This window comes from Nycticebus coucang, chromosome 2 (genome assembly GCF_027406575.1).
Source record: "Nycticebus coucang isolate mNycCou1 chromosome 2, mNycCou1.pri, whole genome shotgun sequence".
NCBI classification, from domain to species: domain Eukaryota; kingdom Metazoa; phylum Chordata; class Mammalia; order Primates; family Lorisidae; genus Nycticebus; species Nycticebus coucang.
In genome coordinates, this window is record NC_069781.1 from 132411509 (window position 1) to 132429441 (window position 17933).

The 17933-nt window shown below is 43.6% G+C and overlaps 2 protein-coding genes across 2 annotated transcripts in view; both read left to right on the forward strand.

The window, feature by feature from the left end:
• Positions 1-17933, forward strand: part of WDR93 (WD repeat domain 93) — a 111229-nt gene that overhangs the window by 79988 nt on the left and 13308 nt on the right. Inside the window, exons 10-12 of the mRNA XM_053581873.1 lie at positions 11340-11410; positions 15303-15389; positions 17096-17215. Of these exons, the coding sequence (XP_053437848.1) occupies positions 11340-11410; positions 15303-15389; positions 17096-17215 (278 nt within the window). The remainder of the gene's footprint in view (positions 1-11339; positions 11411-15302; positions 15390-17095; positions 17216-17933) is intronic.
• LOC128579749 (pescadillo homolog) lies at positions 13004-15214 on the forward strand. The gene has a single exon (XM_053581859.1). It carries the CDS (start codon positions 13067-13069, stop codon positions 14825-14827), a length of 1761 nt encoding a protein of 586 aa, XP_053437834.1. The 5' UTR covers positions 13004-13066; the 3' UTR covers positions 14828-15214.

Genomic DNA, 17933 nt, shown 5'->3' on the forward strand with positions numbered 1-17933 from the left:
ATAATTGATAAGTGTGGTAGTATTCTATTTGTCTTATTTGGTGAGAGTCCATTGCTTAGTTTTATCTTTTGCATCAGTGTGGAGGTTAGGTTCTGTCCTTTGATTTCTGAGTTCTTACTTTGCTGCTGATCCATTGTGGTGGTCAGTGTGCAGAACAGGTTGAAGTATTTCCTGTAGAGCCGGTCTTGTTGTGGCGAATTTCCTCAATGTTTGTATATCTGTAAATGATTTGATTTCTCCGTCAATTTTGAAGCTTAGCTTAGCAGGGTACAGAATTCTGGGCTGAAAATTGTTCTGTTTAAGTAGATTAAAGGTAGATGACCATTGTCTTCTTGCTTGGAAAGTTTCATTAGAGAAGTCTGCGGTCACTCTGATGGATTTGCCCCTGTAGGTCAACTGGCGCTTACTCCTGGCAGCTTGCAGAATCTTTTCTTTTGTCTTGACTTTGGACAGGTTCATCACAATGTGTCTTGGAGAAGCTCAGTTAGAGTTGAGGCGACCTGGGGTCCGATAGCCCTCTGAAAGCAGTGCGTCAGAATCTTTGGTGATGTTTGGGAAATTTTCTTTTATAATATTCTCTAGTATGGCTTCCATTCCTCTGGGGCATTCTTCTTCCCCTTCTGGAATTCCTATAACTCGTATGTTGGAATGCTTTATAAAGTCCCATAATTCTGACAGTGAATGTTCTGCTTTCTCTCTCTTCTTTTCTGCCTCTTTTACTATCTGAGTTATCTCAAAAACTTTGTCTTCTACCTCTGAAATTCTTTCTTCTGCATGGTCTAACCTGTTGCTGACACTTTCCATTGCATCTTTAAGTTCCCTGATTGACTCTTTCATTTCCTTCAGCTCTGCTATATCCTTTTTATATTCTTCATATCATTCATCTCTGATTTGATTCTGTTTTTTGATTTCCTTTTGGTTATTTTCCACTTTATTAGCAGTTTCCTTCATTGTTTCCATCATTTCTTTCATTGTTTTCAACATGTGTATTCTAAATTCCCTTTCTGTCATTCCTAACATTTCTGTATAGGTGGAATCCTCTGCAGTAGCTACCTCATGGTCCCTTGGCGGGGTTGTTCTGGACTGGTTCTTCATGTTGCCTGGAGTTTTCTGCTGATTCTTCCTCATGGGTGATTTCTTTTATCTGTTTCCTTGCCCTAATTTTCCTTTCACTTCCTCTTGCTCTTTATGTTCTCGTGCCTGTGGAAGTTGTGGGTGGGTTTAGATGGATTGAACACACACGACCACTTGCCGGTTTTCCACTGTTTTAGTCCTCCTCTTGGGGTCCAGAAGTCTCTCGCTGACTCCCTGTATCCTCATAGGAGTGATGCTAGGCAGTTCCCACCAGCCAGAGATGCCTGGAGTCCTATCTCCCCAGACTCACGGTGCCCAGATGCAAGGAAGCTGTTACTCGGCTGCCATCTTGCTCCACCTCCGCATGGATTGTTTTCATTCGAACATTCCTGTCTCTTTAGAAAGCAGCACTAACAACATGGTAATAGACTGCACAAATCTGAACAAGAAGCACACAGCCTTTAAATGTGTTGTTTTCACAACTAATTTAGTAACATGGAAATGATCGTCTAGTCAGACAAAAGAAAGAAATTCATAAACAGTTTCTCTTTCTTCTGGCTCCTCTGCAGTAAGATGCATCTTCTCACATGAGAAATCATTAATAGGGGGCCTTCAGCAGAAGTTGAGAGTGAGTAGAGAGGTCATTATGAATGCCATAGGAGCTGCCATCAGAGATAATGTCCAGGGACATATTCTCTCCCTCTGGGGTTCCAAACCAGATGTCTGTACATGGAGAGAGATGGCTTTCACCATTGCACGTGATAGTTCCCAAGCCTCAATAACCGTAGCACCATGTTGCTTGAGCCAGCTGTCATAGTCTCCCCTGAGCCAACTGCCATCTTTCAGGGCTTCATAAACACCACCCTCCTTTCCTTGAAAGATCACCTTGCATGGTGACATCTGGGTACTAAGTGGAGGAGTGGCTTCCCCAGATAATGAGATTCTGTGCGTCATGAGCAGTCTCACTTGTCTGAAAGCAGTCTCAGGGTCAGCCGGGCTGTGAGCTGCCACACTGCTCTTGGCAGATGGGCAGAGCCCACTTGGAGCCCTTTGGGCAGGTGGTGGTGGCTGGGCTTCCTGCAGCAGTCACCCAAACTGGCTGCGTGCTATGTTTCTCCAGAGCTGCACCTTGGCATTTAAGGAGTCTCACGTTTGCTTTTAGTGGCTCTTTCCTTTCCATGCCTCCCTTGGCGCAGAGCACACAAGACCAGCCACATACAGGTCTTTGAGGGAAAACTCTTTATCTGGTGTGATGACATCTTTCAGGAGGGGAAGGGCACAGTCTTGCAGCTCTGTTATGGTGCCACTCGGGACACATGCCATAGGAGTAAAATCCCACCACATAAGAGGAGTAGGCTAGTCTTCAGCAAAGACAGATCCATTTCCAATACTGCACAGCAGCAAATATGCAACTTGATCATACTCCAATCACAAGGACATGATTGGGAACTACAGGGACAGTTTCAGCCCCTGCAAAACGAGCTTTGGGAGCCAGGTCACCTCTGCTGCAGAACCAACTCAAATGACATGGGTTTGAAAGAAGGGATAGAGGGGCAGAGCAAGATGGCAGACCAGAAAGATCATTTGGCTGAACTCTCCTGGTACAACTGAGGAATGGGAGAAATCCAGGCTGTGTTTGGTGGTGCAGAGACCTTGCCTGGAGCTCTGGCTGGGGTGCACAGCAAGGTGGCAAGATGCTGGATATAGTGCATGAACTAGAATGGCAGAGTTCTGACACTCTATGCAAGTGTTCACAAGCCAGTGGGAGCGACCCGCTCTCCCACAGAGGTCTGGGTAAAAAAGGAAGCCTTTTCGCAGTTTTTGGTTCTCAAGGGAAGTTGAGCATTGAGTGGAAAGCCTGGAAGGGTGGGCACATCCAAAAAGTGTATAGCAGTCAGATTTGACGACTGGTTGGAGTGGATTTGCCACTGGTTTGGCCATGGTAGAGATGGCCATACTCACAAGGTCTTGGCAGCCAGGGGGTGGCCATTTTGGGAAGGTCCCAAGAAGGTCGTGAGAGCAGGCATCCTAAGTGACACAGCCTTCTTAGTTCTGCCTACTGGGATCAGACCTCCAATCAGAGATTCCTGCACCCCATGGAAACTATTGTCTGGTGGCATGGTGAGACCTGCCTCTGAAAGATTCTAGAGAGCTTTGAGATCTCAACCTGGCAGGGCCTGAATGCTGAAAAAATAATCAGGCAGTCATCACAGACTATTAAGTTGGGAAACAGGTCTATGCCTGGGAGCTAGAGTAGGGTTACCAGCTGTGTTGTCCATCCCCTAAAACTACAGTGCCACCTGATGTCCTGACCATATATTGCAACACAAATATATTCCTACTAGAGGCAGACCCTTCAGCCATATATACATCCAAAAGCATGCACATATACATATGTGTGTGTGTAATTATTTATTTATTTACGTATTCTCTTTTTTTCTTTTTTTTCTTTTTGTTAGTATTCTTTTTCTTTTTCGTTCCTTCGTTTGTTTCTGAGGTTGCTTATGTTTGGTTATTAGAGCTTTTTGTTATTTTGTATTGATATGTTTTGTTTCTTGCTAATTTGGTTGGTTCTATCCTTAACTTCCATTTTTACTTTCATCAAGAGCGAGGAGGGCTCCTGTACTTTGGGGTAATAGTCTTTTAGCATCATTTATTCTCTCTCCCTATTTCACTCCTCTACATTCTCTCTTCTGCCGTTCTCATCTCTCTTACAATAAATCACTCTGCAACAGCTAAGATATCCTTTCCCGTTTTTGTCTTTCTCCTTTCTTCCTTTATTCCACTTCCCTCTCTCTTCTTTATTTGATACAATGGTACTTTTAATTTCTTTTATCTATTCTCTTTTTTTTTTTTTTTTTTTTTTTAGAGACAGAGTCTCACCTTATCACCCTCGGTAGAGTGCTATGGCATCACAGCTCACAGCAACCTCCAACTCCTGGGTTTAGGCAATTCTCTTTCCTCAGCCTCCCAAGTAGCTGGGACTACAGGTGCCTGCCGCAACACCCGGCTATTTTTTTGTTGCAGTTTGGCCGGGGCTGGGTCTGAATCCACCACCCTCGGTATATGGGGCCGGCGCCCTGTTCACTGAGCCACAGCACCACCCTCTTTTATCTATTCTTATTTTATTGTTATTTCTTTTTTCTTTTTTTTTCCTTTATTTTCTGAGAGCTGGGGTGACACAGCTGTGGTCTGAAAGGTAAGCCACAGCAGTAGTCTGGCTCAAGGGGACTAAGAGACTATTCTACCTTTGGCCATAGAAAGAAAGTATTGGCAAAATCGTGCTGTAGAATTTTTCTTTCATTTTCATCTTGCTTAACTTTCCTCCTTGTTTTTCATTTTTGCTGTTTCTCTTCTCTTCCTATTTTTGGAAAAGGAAGAGTCTGGCTGTGCTCAGGCTGGTAAGGAGTGCCTGATTTTGAGGAACCCACCCAGCCCAGCTCCTCAAAATCCTTGAGTTACAGATGTGGCCTTAGCACCATGCTGATCAATACCATTTCTTCCATGACTCTTATCCTCTCTTCCTGACCTCCTTTTCTTCTGTTCTTCAGGTATTTTTCTGTTATTCCCCCTTCCCTTTTATTTTCTTTTTCTTTTCTTCAACTCTTTCTTTCTTTTTTCCTCTTTCTTTCTTTTCCTTTTGTTGCTCCCTGTTCCCTCTTTACCTTTCTCCTCCTTTTGGCCTCACACCAAGAGGCCTCTTCATCACCTAAACTCTGATACAAGGTAATTTGAAGCAAAGGAGGAAGTGAGAAGGAAAAAGGAACACAAGGAGGTGAAGAAGAAGAAAGCACACATGAGGAGGAACCAACAAAAAAATTCAGGCACCATCAAAAACTAAAACAGAGCAACTCCTCCAAGGGACTATGAGGACTTTTTACAGAAGACTCCTCCTATAAAGAATTAATGCATTTGGCTCAGCACCCATAGCACAGTGGTTACAGTGCCAGCCACATACACCAAGGCTGGCAGGTTCGAACCCAGCCTGGGCCAGGTAAACAACTGCAACAATAAAAAATATATATAACCGGGCATTGTGGTGGGCACCTATAGTCCCAGCTACTCAGGAGGCTGAGGTAAAAGAATCACTTATGCCCAAGAGTTTGAGGTTGCTGTGAGCTATGATGACACAGAACTCTACAGAGGGTGATATAGTGAGACTCTGTCTCCAAAAAAACAAAAAAAAAAGAATGGATTTGACAGAAAGGGAATTTAAAATATGGATGATTAAGACAATAAAGGGAATGGATGAGAAAATGGAAAGACAGACCCAAAAGTCAGATGAGAGATATGTAGAATATAGAAAGGATATGGCAGAGCTTAAGGAAATAAAAGAGACAATCAGGGAATGTAAAGAGGCAGTAGAAAGTATCAAAAATAGATTAGACTGTGGAGAAGAAAAAACCTCAGAGCTAGAGGATAAAGTTCTTGAGTTAACCCAGGTAGCTAAAGAGTCAAAAAAGAACAGAGAGACAGCAAAGCAGCTGAACTATGAGACTCCATGAGGCATTCAAACATACAAATAATAGGAATCCATGAAGGGGAAGAAGATTGTCCCAAAGGTATGGAATCCCTACTGGAGACTATCATAAGTGAAAACTTCCCAAGTTGTACTAAAGATCCCTACACACTCCTTTCAGATGGATATCAAAACTCAAATCATCTCAATTCTAACAGAGCTTCTCAAAACACATTGTAATAAACCTGTCCAAAGTCAAGATGAAGGAGAAAAGTCAAGCAGCTAGGAGTAAGCGCCAACTGACCTACAGGGGCAGAACCATTAGGATGCCAGCAGACTTTTTCAACTGAAAAGCCAGACTTCTCAACTGTCCAAGCCAGAAGGGCATAGTCAACCACCTTAAACATCCTTAAACAAAATAATTTTTAGCCCAGACTTCTGTATCCTGCTAAAGTTTAGCATGGTAAACTAAGCTTCAAAATTATTTAGTTTAGCAGTTAAACTAAGCTTCAAAATTGATGGAGAAATCAAATCTTTTACAGATATACAAGCACTGAAGAAATTCGCCACAAGACCAGCTATACAGGAAATACTTAGACCTATTCTAAGCACTGAACACCACAGTGAACCACCACCAAAGTAAACACCTAAAAGCCAAAGGCCAAAACTTAGCTTCCACTTTCTCATAAAGTCTGAATGAATAAAATGCAGACTTGTATCAAAGTGTGATGAATAAAATTCTACCACACTTATCAATGCTCTCAATAAACATCAATGGATTGAATTCCCCACTGAAGAGGCAAAGGCTGGGTGATTGGATAAAAAGGCACCAGCCATCCATATGCCTTCTCCAGGAGATACACTTAGCCCTGAAGGACAAATCAAGATTCAGGGTTAAGGGAAGGAAAACAGTATTTCAAGCAAATGGAAATCAGAAGAAAGGAGGGGTTGCAATCTTACTCTCAGATACAAGCAGATTCAAAGCAACTATAGTTAAGAAAGACAAAGATGGACACTTCATACTGGTCAAAGGAGCAGTACAACAAGAAGACACCTCAATTTTAAATATTTATGCACCCAACTTAATGAAGATTTATGAAACACCCTTGAGGGGGTCTGAGCAATATAATATCCCATAACACCATAATATCCAGGGACTTTAACACCCCTCTGATAGAACTGAACATATCCTCTAAACAAAAACTAAACAAGGATACAAAGGACTTAAACATGACCCTAGGACAAATAGAATTAATAGTCATATACAGAACACATCATCCCAAAGCAAAAGAATATATTCTTTTCTCATCAGCACATGGCACATACTACAAAAGAGATCACATCCTAGGATACAAATCAAACCTCAGCAAAATTAAAGGAATAAAAATTATACCTTGTCTCTTCTCAGACCATAAGGCAATAAACGTGAAACTCAACTCAAATAAAAACATTCATCCCCACACAAAGACATGGAAATGAAACAACCTTATGCTGAATGATAGTTGGGTTCAGGAAGAGATAAAAGAAAAAGTTGTTAAATTCCTCAAACATAACAACAGTGAAGATAAAGCTACCAAAACCTGTGGAATACAGCAAAAGCAGTTCTGAGAGGAAACTTTATTGCACTAGATACCTACATTCAAAAAACAGAAAGTTGGCTCAGCATCTATAGCTCTGTGGTTAGGGCACTGGCCACGTACACCATGGCTGGTGGTTTAGAACCCAGCCTGGGCTTGCTAAACAAACAAACAACAACAACAAAAAAAAAATAGCTGGGCATTGTGGTGGGCAACTGTAGTCCCAACTACCAGGGAGACTGAGGCAAGAGAATCACTTGAGCCCAAGAGTTTGAGGTTGCTGTGAGCTATGATGCCATGGCACTCTACCCAGGGTGAAAAAGTGAGACTCTTTGTCTCAATGAAAAAAAGAAAAACAGAAAGTGAGCACATAACATACTCACAAACCATCTATGGAATTAGAAAAAGAAAAACAATCTAATCCCAGCAGAAGAACAGAAATAACAAAAATTAAGTCAGAGATTAATGAAATTGAAAACAAAAAAACATTCAGAAAATTAACAGTACAAAAAGTTATTTTTGTGAAAAAACAGATAAACCTTTGGCCAGACTAACTAAAAACAGAAAAGTAATATCTCTAATAACCTATATCAGAAAGGAGAAATAATAACAGATGCCACAGAGATACAGGAGATTATCTGTGAATGCTACAAGAAACTCTATATCCAGAAATTTGACAGTGTGGAAGAAATGGATCCATCGTGGGAATCACATCCTTTCCCTAGACTTAATCAAAAAGAAATATATCTCCTAAGCAGACCAACTTCAAGCACTGAGATCAAAGAAACAAAAAAATCTCCCAACAAAAAAATGTCCTTGTCCAGAAGCCTTCACACCAGAATTCTATAAAACCTTCAAAGAAGACCTATAGCCATACTGGAGGAACTATTCCAAAAAACTGGATACCAAAACCAAGAAAAGACCCAACTAAAAAGGAGAACTTCAAACCAATTTCACTAATGAATATAGGTGCTAAAATTCTCAATAAAATCCTAGCCAATAGACTATAACTACTCATTAAAGAAATCATCATGATCAAATAGGTTTTATCCAGGAATGCAAGGTTGGTTTAACATATCCAAGTCCATAAACATAATTCACCATATCAACAAGAGCAAAAACAAAGACCATATGATCCTCCCAATAGATGCAGAAAATGCATTCAATAAAATTCAACATCCTTTTCTAATTAGAACTCTGAAAAATATAGGCATAGATGGCACATTTCCTAAACTGATCAAAGCCATCTACAACAAACCCACAGCTAACATTATACCAAATGGAGTAAAACTAAGAGCTTTTCTACTCAGAACTGGAACAAAACAAGGTTGTCTGCTATTACCACTACTATTCAACATAGTGCTTGAAGTTCTAGCCAATATGATCAGGCAAGAGAAGGTAATAAAGGTAATCCAAATGGTGGCAGAGAAAGTTAAACTCTCACTCTTTGCTGATGATATGATCTTATATTTAGAGAATCCCAAAGATTCAACCACAAGGCTTCTGGAAGTGATCAAAAAATACAGTAATGTTTCAGGATATAAAACCAATGTCTACAAATCAGTAGCTTTTGCATATGCCAATAACAGCCAAGATGAGAAGCTAATAAAAGGCACAATTCCCTTCATAGTGGCTTCAAAGAAAATGAAATATCTATGAATATACATAACAAAAGAAGTAAAGGACCTCTATAAAGAAAATTATGAAACCCTAAGAAAAGGAACAGCAGAAGATATTAACAAAAGGAGGGACATACCATGCTTTTGGCTGGGAAGCATTTTCAACACTGTGAAAATGTCTATACTTCCCAAAGCAATCTACAGATTCTATTAAAATACCAACATCATACTTTCAAGACTCGGAAAAAAATAATTCTTCATTTTGTATGGAACCAGAAAAAACCCTGTATAGCTAAGGCAATTCCTACTAATAAAACCAAGGCCAGAGGCATCAGCCTACCAGACTTCAGGCTATACTACAAGGCCATAGTGATCAAAACAGCATAGTATTGGCATAAAAATAGAGACACAGACATCAGGAATTGAATAGAAAACCCTGAGATGAAACTAATTATCTTACAGCCACCTGATCATTGATAAACCAAAGAAGAACATACACTAGGAGAAAGAATCACTATTCAATAAATCGTGCTGGGAGAACTGAATAACCACATGTAAAAGACTAAAACTGGACACACCTTTCTCCACTCACTAAAATTGATTCAAGATGGATAAAAGATTTAAATCTAAGGCATGAAACAATAAAAATCCTCAAAGAAAGTACGGGGAAAACACTTGAAAGTATCAGCCTGAGGAAAGACTTTATGAAGAAGACTTCAGTGGCAAATGCAACAACAACAAAAATAAACAAATGGGACTTAATGAAACTGAATAGCTCCTATACATCTAAGGAGACAGCAACCAAAGTAAATAGACAACCATCAGAATGGGAAAAGATATTTACATATTATGAATTGGACAAAAGCTTGATTAACTAGAATCTACAGAGAACTCAACTTAAGCAACAATAAAAGAGCCAACAATCCCTTATATTAATGGGCAAGTGAGATGAATAGAACCTTCTCTAAAGAAGACAGACAAATGGCTAACATTTGAAAAAATGCTCATCATCTCTAATTATCAGAGACATGCAAATTAAAAACACCCTGAGATATCATCTAACCCCAGCGAGAATGATCCACATCACAAAGTCCCAAAGTTGCAAATGCTTCGGGAGATGTGGAGAGAAGGGAATACTTCACACTGCTGGTGGGACTACAAACTAATATAACTTTTTTGGAAGGAAGTATGGAGAAAACTCAAAGAACTCAAACAAGACCTCCCACTTGATCCTGCAGTCCCATTACGGGGCATCTACCCAGAAGAAAAAAAATTATTTTATCATAAGAACATTTGCACCAAACTGTTACAGCTGAATTTACAATTGCCGAATTGTGAAAACAACCTAAATGCCCACCAATCTAGGAATGGATTAACAAGCTGTGGTATATGTATACCATGGAATATTATTCAGCCACTAAATAGTTGGTAACTTTACTTCTTTTGTATTAATTTGGATGGAGTTGAAATACATTCTTCTTAGTAAAGCATCATAAGAATGGAGAAGCAAGAATCCAATGTACTCAATTCTGATATGTGGACAATTGATACTAGTACATGATGTGGGTGGGGAAGTGGGGAAGCAGTGAGAGGGAAGGAGGGAGGGGGTTCAAGGGTCACGATGTGTGACACACTTCTTGGGGGTGGGACACAATTATAAGAGGGATTTTACCTAACAAATGCAGCAATGTAACCTGGTTCTTTGCATCCTCAATGATTCCCCAACAATTAAAAAAGAAAGAAAGATGGGATAGATACCAATGAAGATGAGAAATAGAATTTATTTTACAGTTTTATGTTTGACATCTCTTTAAAAAGATTTTTTTTCCTGGTCATCTAAAAAACACAGAAGATCCTTAAGACAGAAGTAAAATTAAAATTTTTCTCCATTCCTGCCTTTCTAAATGTAACATGGTATGGTATGGTATAATTATTTTAATATATTGCTTTCTAATTTTAGCCAGCTCTTAGGTCTCATTAACCACATGTTGTGATAGTAAAAATTGAGCCCAAGTATTTGAGGTATCCATGTGGAACTGGTTTTAGGAATTAGCTCTACTCAGGGAATGTTCTTATGTTCACATGGGAAGTGAAACCTCTCTTCTCACTGTCAGGTGGACCTTGAATTTTCTTTCTTCGGACACAAAGTCCTGAGGCAACTCACTGTTACTGACTAGAACCTCTCCAAGTAGTGGGGTCAGCTCTTACTGCCTGGTGAGAGATTCAGAAATTTTACAAGCCAGTTGTTAAGCCACTGTTAATTGTCCCATGTGGGGAATATTTAGGAATCAGCACACCACTGGTGTGTCATGTATGCAGATCACTCAAGTCAGCTCTTAAAGGAATTCTCCTGGAAAACAGAAACTCCTCTCCCTAAGGGAGCCTGATCTGGCAGGAGCTCTGCCCTGCACATACCTCCCAGCTGCACCTGACCTGCCCTCACCAGTGTCCAAGTTCCCCACATCCCACTAGGAGCAGCACCTAGAATGTGATTTACTCCGTGGCCCTGTCCCCACAGACAGTGTCTCCTAACTATTCATTTCTGATCTCAGAACTAAGACCTTGCCAAAGAGCCTACATGGCTCTGACTGGTGTCTCTTTCTTTCCCAGCATGGCCACCTTCCACTTCCTCCTTCCTAGCTGCATCTTTGCAATGCCAACAGAAGTCAAGAACCCCTCAGGTAAGTTAACGTGAAGTGGGTAGTTGTCCCAGCAAGTGGTCATCTTGGGGAAATCCCTCAACAAGTCCTCCTAGAGACATTCCACACAACACGCCTTGTATTCCAGCCCAATGAAGGAGAATTGGGCTGCTAGCTGCAGCTTGGCAGTCTCTTTGTGGGTATGTAGCCCCTGAGCACAGTTTTCCTGATGATGGAGGCTGCCACTGCCATCAGGGAATGGTCTGCAGGAGAGAAAGGTGTAAGCACACATTCACCAGCCACTTCTGGATATGATTTTATCTTATAGAAAATGTTACTTAGGCCAGGAATGGTGGCCCATGCCTGTAATGCAAGCGCTTTGAGAACCCAAGACAGGAGGATTGCTTGAGGCCAGGAAAGTTTGAGACCAACCTGGACAATAATATAGCCAGGCCCCATGTCTATAAAAAACAAACAACAACATAAAGTGTGACATACACCAAGGCCCCACCCCCCTCCCTCAGTCCCTCTTTCTGCTTCCCCCCCCCCATAACCTTATGGGGGCAAGACATGATTGCAAGAGGGACTTTACCTAACAATTGCAATCAGTGTAACTGGCTTATTGTACCCTCAATGAATCCCCAACAATAAAAAAAAAAAAAAAAAAAGATCAAAGTGGATATGGTCAAAAATGGAACAAGTTGGGCTCACCTGTCGCCTGATGGGATATAGCGGGAGGACCCCACCATCATACCAGTGACTCTCCTGCCAAACATACATGGCCTGAATCTAGTTATGGGGAAATGCAAACCCAAACTCTGGGGGACATTCTGCAACATAACTGGCCTTGAAGTCCTCAAAAGTGTCAGGGTCACAAAAGACAATGAAAGATTGAGAAACTGTTCTAGGCAGAGGAAATAAAAGACAACCGAGGGTAACTCAGTTCTGGACTGAGAGGCTGAATTCCCTGCGAGTTTTTGCTGTAAAGGAAATTATTGGTACAATTGGCATGGCTCAGGTGGGATCAGAGGAGTAGACAGTGGGGACATATCAATGCCCATTTCCTGATTTAGGTGGTGGAACTGCGGTTGTGCAATCCTTCTTTGGAGGAGTTAACAACCACTAACAAACAGGGTTCTGGGACCGTCAGATGGGCAACTTACTAGCAAATGGTTGAGGAAAATTAATTCTTTGTACTGTCCTCCAATGTTTCTAGAAGTGTTATTTAGTTTCAAAATACAAAAAAGAAAAAGAAAAAAAAAAAAAAAAACAAGAAACATCAGCCAGATGTGCTGGCACATACCTGTAGTCCCAGCTACTTAGGAGGCTTGAGCCCAGGAGTTCAAGGTTGCAGTGAACTATAATCATACCATTGCACTCCAGCCTGGACAACAGAGCAAGACCCCATCTGTAAAAAAAATGAAAGAAAAGAAAATGTTACTTAAAACACTGACATCCAAGTGGGTATGAATTTTCTAAATGTGTAAGTAGCCAAGGGGCAGTTATGACTGTTCTCCCTAAACAGGGAGGCACGTGAGCCATAGGAACAGCCCTCCAGGGGGTGCCCACCCCTCTTTGTTGGAATGCCAGCCTTCTGCTAGGGGCTGCCTGTTAGAATAAACCACTTCAGAGGGCACACGCGAGAGGAAGTGGCGCTGTTTTTCGGTGCTCAGCTGGTAGGCTGCTAGGCGTGGAGCCATGGGAGGCCTTGAGAAGAAGAAGTATGAACGAGGCTCTGCCACCAACTATATCACCCGAAATAAAGCCCGGAAGAAACTGCAGCTGAGCCTGGCTGATTTCAGGCGGCTGTGCATCTTGAAGGGCATTTATCCCCATGAGCCTAAACACAAGAAGAAGGTTAACAAGGGTTCCACCGCAGCCCGAACTTTTTACCTTATCAAAGACATCAAGTTTCTCCTCCATGAACCTATTGTCAACAAGTTCCGGGAATACAAGGTGTTTGTTCGGAAGCTCCGGAAGGCCTATGGGAAGAGTGAGTGGAACACTGTGGAGCGTCTGAAGGACAATAAGCCCAACTATAAACTTGACCACATCATCAAGGAGCGGTACCCCACGTTCATCGACGCTCTGCGGGACCTGGATGACGCCCTCTCCATGTGCTTCCTCTTTTCCACCTTCCCTCGGACTGGCAAGTGCCACGTGCAGACCATTCAACTGTGCCGCCGACTCACTGTGGAGTTCATGCACTATGTCATTGCCGCCTGTGCCCTGCGCAAGGTCTTCCTGTCCATCAAAGGCATTTACTACCAGGCTGAAGTGCTGGGACAGCCTATTGTGTGGATCACACCCTACGCCTTCTCCCATGATCACCCAACAGATGTGGACTACAGGGTCATGGCCACCTTCACTGAGTTCTACACTACCTTGCTGGGCTTTGTCAACTTCCGCCTCTACCAGTCACTCAACCTCCACTACCCATCCAAGCTTGAGGGTCAGGTTGAAGCAAAGGTGAAGGACAGTGAGGGTACCTATGCACTGGACTCCGAAAGCTCTATGGAGAAACTGGCGGCCCTCAGTGCCAGCCTGGCTCGCGTGGTGGTGCCTGCTATTGAGGAGGAGACCGAGGTGGATGAATTTCCTGCTGATGAGGAGATGGCTGCGCGGGAAGAGGACCACAGGAAGGAACTGGAGGCACAGGAAAAGCACAAGAAGCTCTTTGAGGGCCTGAAGTTCTTCCTGAATCGTGAGGTGCCCCGTGAAGCCCTGGCCTTCATCATCAGGAGTTTTGGGGGGGACGTATCCTGGGACAAGTCTGTGTGCATTGGAGCCACCTATGACATCACAGACTCCTGCATCACCCACCAGATTGTTGACCGGCCTGGACAGCAGACCTCCGTCATTGGCAGGTACTATGTGCAGCCTCAGTGGGTGTTTGACTCTGTGAACGCCCGGCTCCTCCTCCCTGTGTCAGAGTACTTCCCTGGTGTGAAGTTGCCTCCACACCTTTCACCCTTCGTGTCTGAGAAGGAAGGAGATTACATCCCACCTGAGAAGCTGAAGCTGCTGGCTCTACAGCGGGGAGAGGACCCAGGAAACTTGAATGAGTCTGAAAAGGAAGAGGAGGAAGACAATGAAGGTGATGGCAATGAAGGGGGAGAAAATGAAGAAGAGGAGGAAGATGTGGAGACTAGTTCAGAAAAGGAAGAAGAAGCCCGACTGACAGCTCTGGAGGAGCAGAGGATGGAGGGAAAGAAGCCCCGGGTGATGGAAGGCACCATGAAGCTGGAGAACAGGGAACGGCTGGCTCAGGAGGAAGAGAGTGAGGCCAAACGCCTGGCCATCATGATGATGAAGAAGCGAGAGAAGTACCTGTACAACAAGATCATGTTTGGCAAGAGGCGCAAAATCCGCGAGGCCAACAAGCTGGCAGAGAAGCGGAAAGCCCATGATGAGGCCTTGAGGTCTGAGAAGAAGGCCAAGAAGGCAAAGGTGGTGTGAGCACTGGTGGCTGCTCACTGGGCTGAGACCAGTTCCTGGCAGTTGGACGTGAAAAAGGCAGGCCAGAGGACCTGAACTTGGTGACAGACCAGAGTCACCTCTGCTCTTTCTCCTTTTTGCCATGGCCCCTTCATGTTCTCTGGTTGAATTAGTGGGCAGTTCTGGCCTCCCTTGGATGGTGGCTGGGCAGAGAAGAAGCCTGTACCCAGCCTGGTTCTGTGCTCCCAGTACAGTGGGGTACAGGGACTTGACCAGCCCCTCACCTGCCACCCTACCCTCATTCACCTTGGCTTTCCACAGCCCTCCACCCCCTACGGTTGAACTCATGCTTCTCAGGGTGCTGCGATGGGGGTATTTGTTATTAAATGGCTGAACTTTTGTAGTCAGTAAAAAAAAAAAAGAATAAACCACTTCAGACTTCAAATCAGGTACCTCTAAGACCTTACATGACATTCTCTCCTCTCTTCTTTCCCAGGAGTAGCCTGTGTCCTCAGCATACACTGGAGTGGGAGTCACAATTTTTTCCTGTATTCACTGCAGCGAACTCTGAAGGATAAAGCTGGTACTTAACTGCTGGACAGAGTTGCCAAAGCTCTGGTCTCTCGGAACATGTCTTGCTCCAGCATAGCTGAGAGAATGTGACTGGCACATCAGCATCACTTTAGGGGACCATAGCATGCAGGCAGAAGCGGGGGCGTTGGGGCTTCAATGTGACCCAAAGGCTCTGTCTCTGAACTGCTGTATTTCTTAAAGATGGTGGGTCAGTAGGAACAAAGCCCAGAGGCAGGTCCATGGGGATCCTGAGACAGCTAAGGTAAAAAGAGAGTGAGCCTGGCCTCTGAAGTCCAGCACTAGCCCTGACCACCTGTCTGTAGTCTCCAGCCAGTCGCCTTATGCCCCTGTCTTCTGTCGGCTCACGTGAAATATAGCCAATTAATGATGCCATGGCTATCTGCTGCATGCATTTAGCTGAGACTAGCAAAATCCAGAATGTCTGTATGGCAAAGCGTGAAAGCTCTTTGAAATTGAGAGGCACAAAGGAAACATAGGTGGGTTTTGTTTTACAAATTCATGGAGGTAGTTACATGAGCAAGGTTACTTTTTAATAATTCCTTCAGCTAGCCCAGGCACAAAGTAGCTCCAGCCTGTGATCCCAGAATTCTGGGAGACTGAGGTGAGTGGATCACCTGGTCTCAGGAATTCCAGACCAACCTGACCAAGAGCTAGACCCCATCTCTAGTAAAAATAGAAAAAATAATCAGGCCTTGTGGTGGGCACCTGTAATTCCAGCTACCCAGGAGGCTGAGGCAGGAGGATCACTTGAGCCCAGGAGTTTTGAGGTTGCTGTGAGCTATGATGACACAGCACTCTACCCAGGGTGATACAGTGAGACTCTGTCTCAAAAATAATAATTCCTTCAGCTGTACACTTGTTATACTTTAATACAGTATTATATTTTCAAAGTAACATTTAAAAATTTACAAAGGAGAAATTTCATTCCTTCCATCCCTCTCCCAGGCAGCATAGCTTCTTTTTTTTTTCATTTTGTCCACAGAAATGCTAGCTGAAGGCTCGGTGCCCATAGCACAGTGGTTACAGCGCCAGCCACATGCACCAAGGGTGGTGGGTTCAAACGTGGCCCGGGCCAGCTAAACAACTGCAACAACAACAACAACAAAAAAAAATAGCTGGGCATTGTGGCAGGCACCTGTAGTCCAAGCTACTTGGGAGGCAGAGGCAAGAGAATCGTTTAAGCCCAAGAGTTTGAGGTTGCTGTGAGCTGTGATGCCACAGCACTCTACCGAGGGTGACATAGTGAGACTCTGTCTCAAAAAAAAAAAGAAAAAAGAAAAGAAATGCTAGCTGACACATGGCTTCTAATCTCAACTTCTGCTCTAAATGGCCTTGATCAAGTCACTTCTCTGCCTCAGTCTCCTCATCTGTAAAATAGGGGTACTAATAGGACCTACTTCATAGAATCCTTGTGAGAATTAAGTGAAATGATGCATGTGCTTATCACAGAATCTAGCACTTAGAAGTACTCATTAAATGTCAACTGCAGAATAAGGATAGTGTGACTTCTCATTATGTCATAATATAAGGAGAGAGAACAGCACTTCATGAAGAGGAGAGACATGTGAGTCCAGACAAGTGCTCCTGGTGCGCAGGCCCTGAATAGTCAGACATTAGGGTCTCAGGTTGTCCAGGTGAAGTGATGGGCAGGTGCAGGGTCTGGGGTTGTCTGGTGAGCAGTGTTCTTCTCCCTAGACCCCGAGGGCGTATGGCCCTGTGCTGCACCCATTGCAGTCTCTCAACTCAGCTGCTCCTCATCTTACCTGGTGCTGGCCTGTGAGGACGGAGTGCTTACACTTTGGGACTTGGCTGAAGGTGAGCTGGGGTGGGACTCTGGGCAGTGAGTCTTCAGGAGCTCTGGAGTTCCTGCAGGCTCTAGGCCTCCTGTCATCTTTGTGCTCTTACAGTCACCTTAGGGAGCTGGTTCTGCTTTCTGGCTCTTCTCTCCCTTCCTTTATTCATTCAACAAATACTCATTGAACATAATACATGCTGATGCTTCCCACTGCTCAGGTTCTATGCCAGGCACTCAATAATACCTGGGAAGCATCAGCATGTATTATGTGCCAGGTCCTGGAAGTACAACCTTTGCCTTCATTACTACATTCCAGTGAAGAAGGGTCTTCCAGCACAGCACAGAAGGACACATGGCCTCAGCCCTGCTCGCCCCAGCCACCAAGCTCTCACAATAAGCCAGGCAGCAGGAACGCTACTGATATCAGAGCTAAGAGATCTATAAAGCAGTCAAAGTGAGACCAGTAACTACGCTGGGTGGGTGACACCAGCTGGGGCGTCAGGGTCCTGCTTTGCAGAAATCAATGGCATCTCTTTACCCTGAATTGATCAGTGTCTAGGGAGGTATCTCCCTCTCACCACACTTTTTAAAAAACAATTAATGAATTAGTGGTTTGCCATTTTAGAACTGGGGATGTGTCCCCAGCATGGAGGTCCACCAGGCAGCCCTCCAGCGAGTGAAGAAAACCTGAGAGAGCTGCTGTCTGTTGGGGAGCTAGGGAGACAGGGCAGGGCTGGC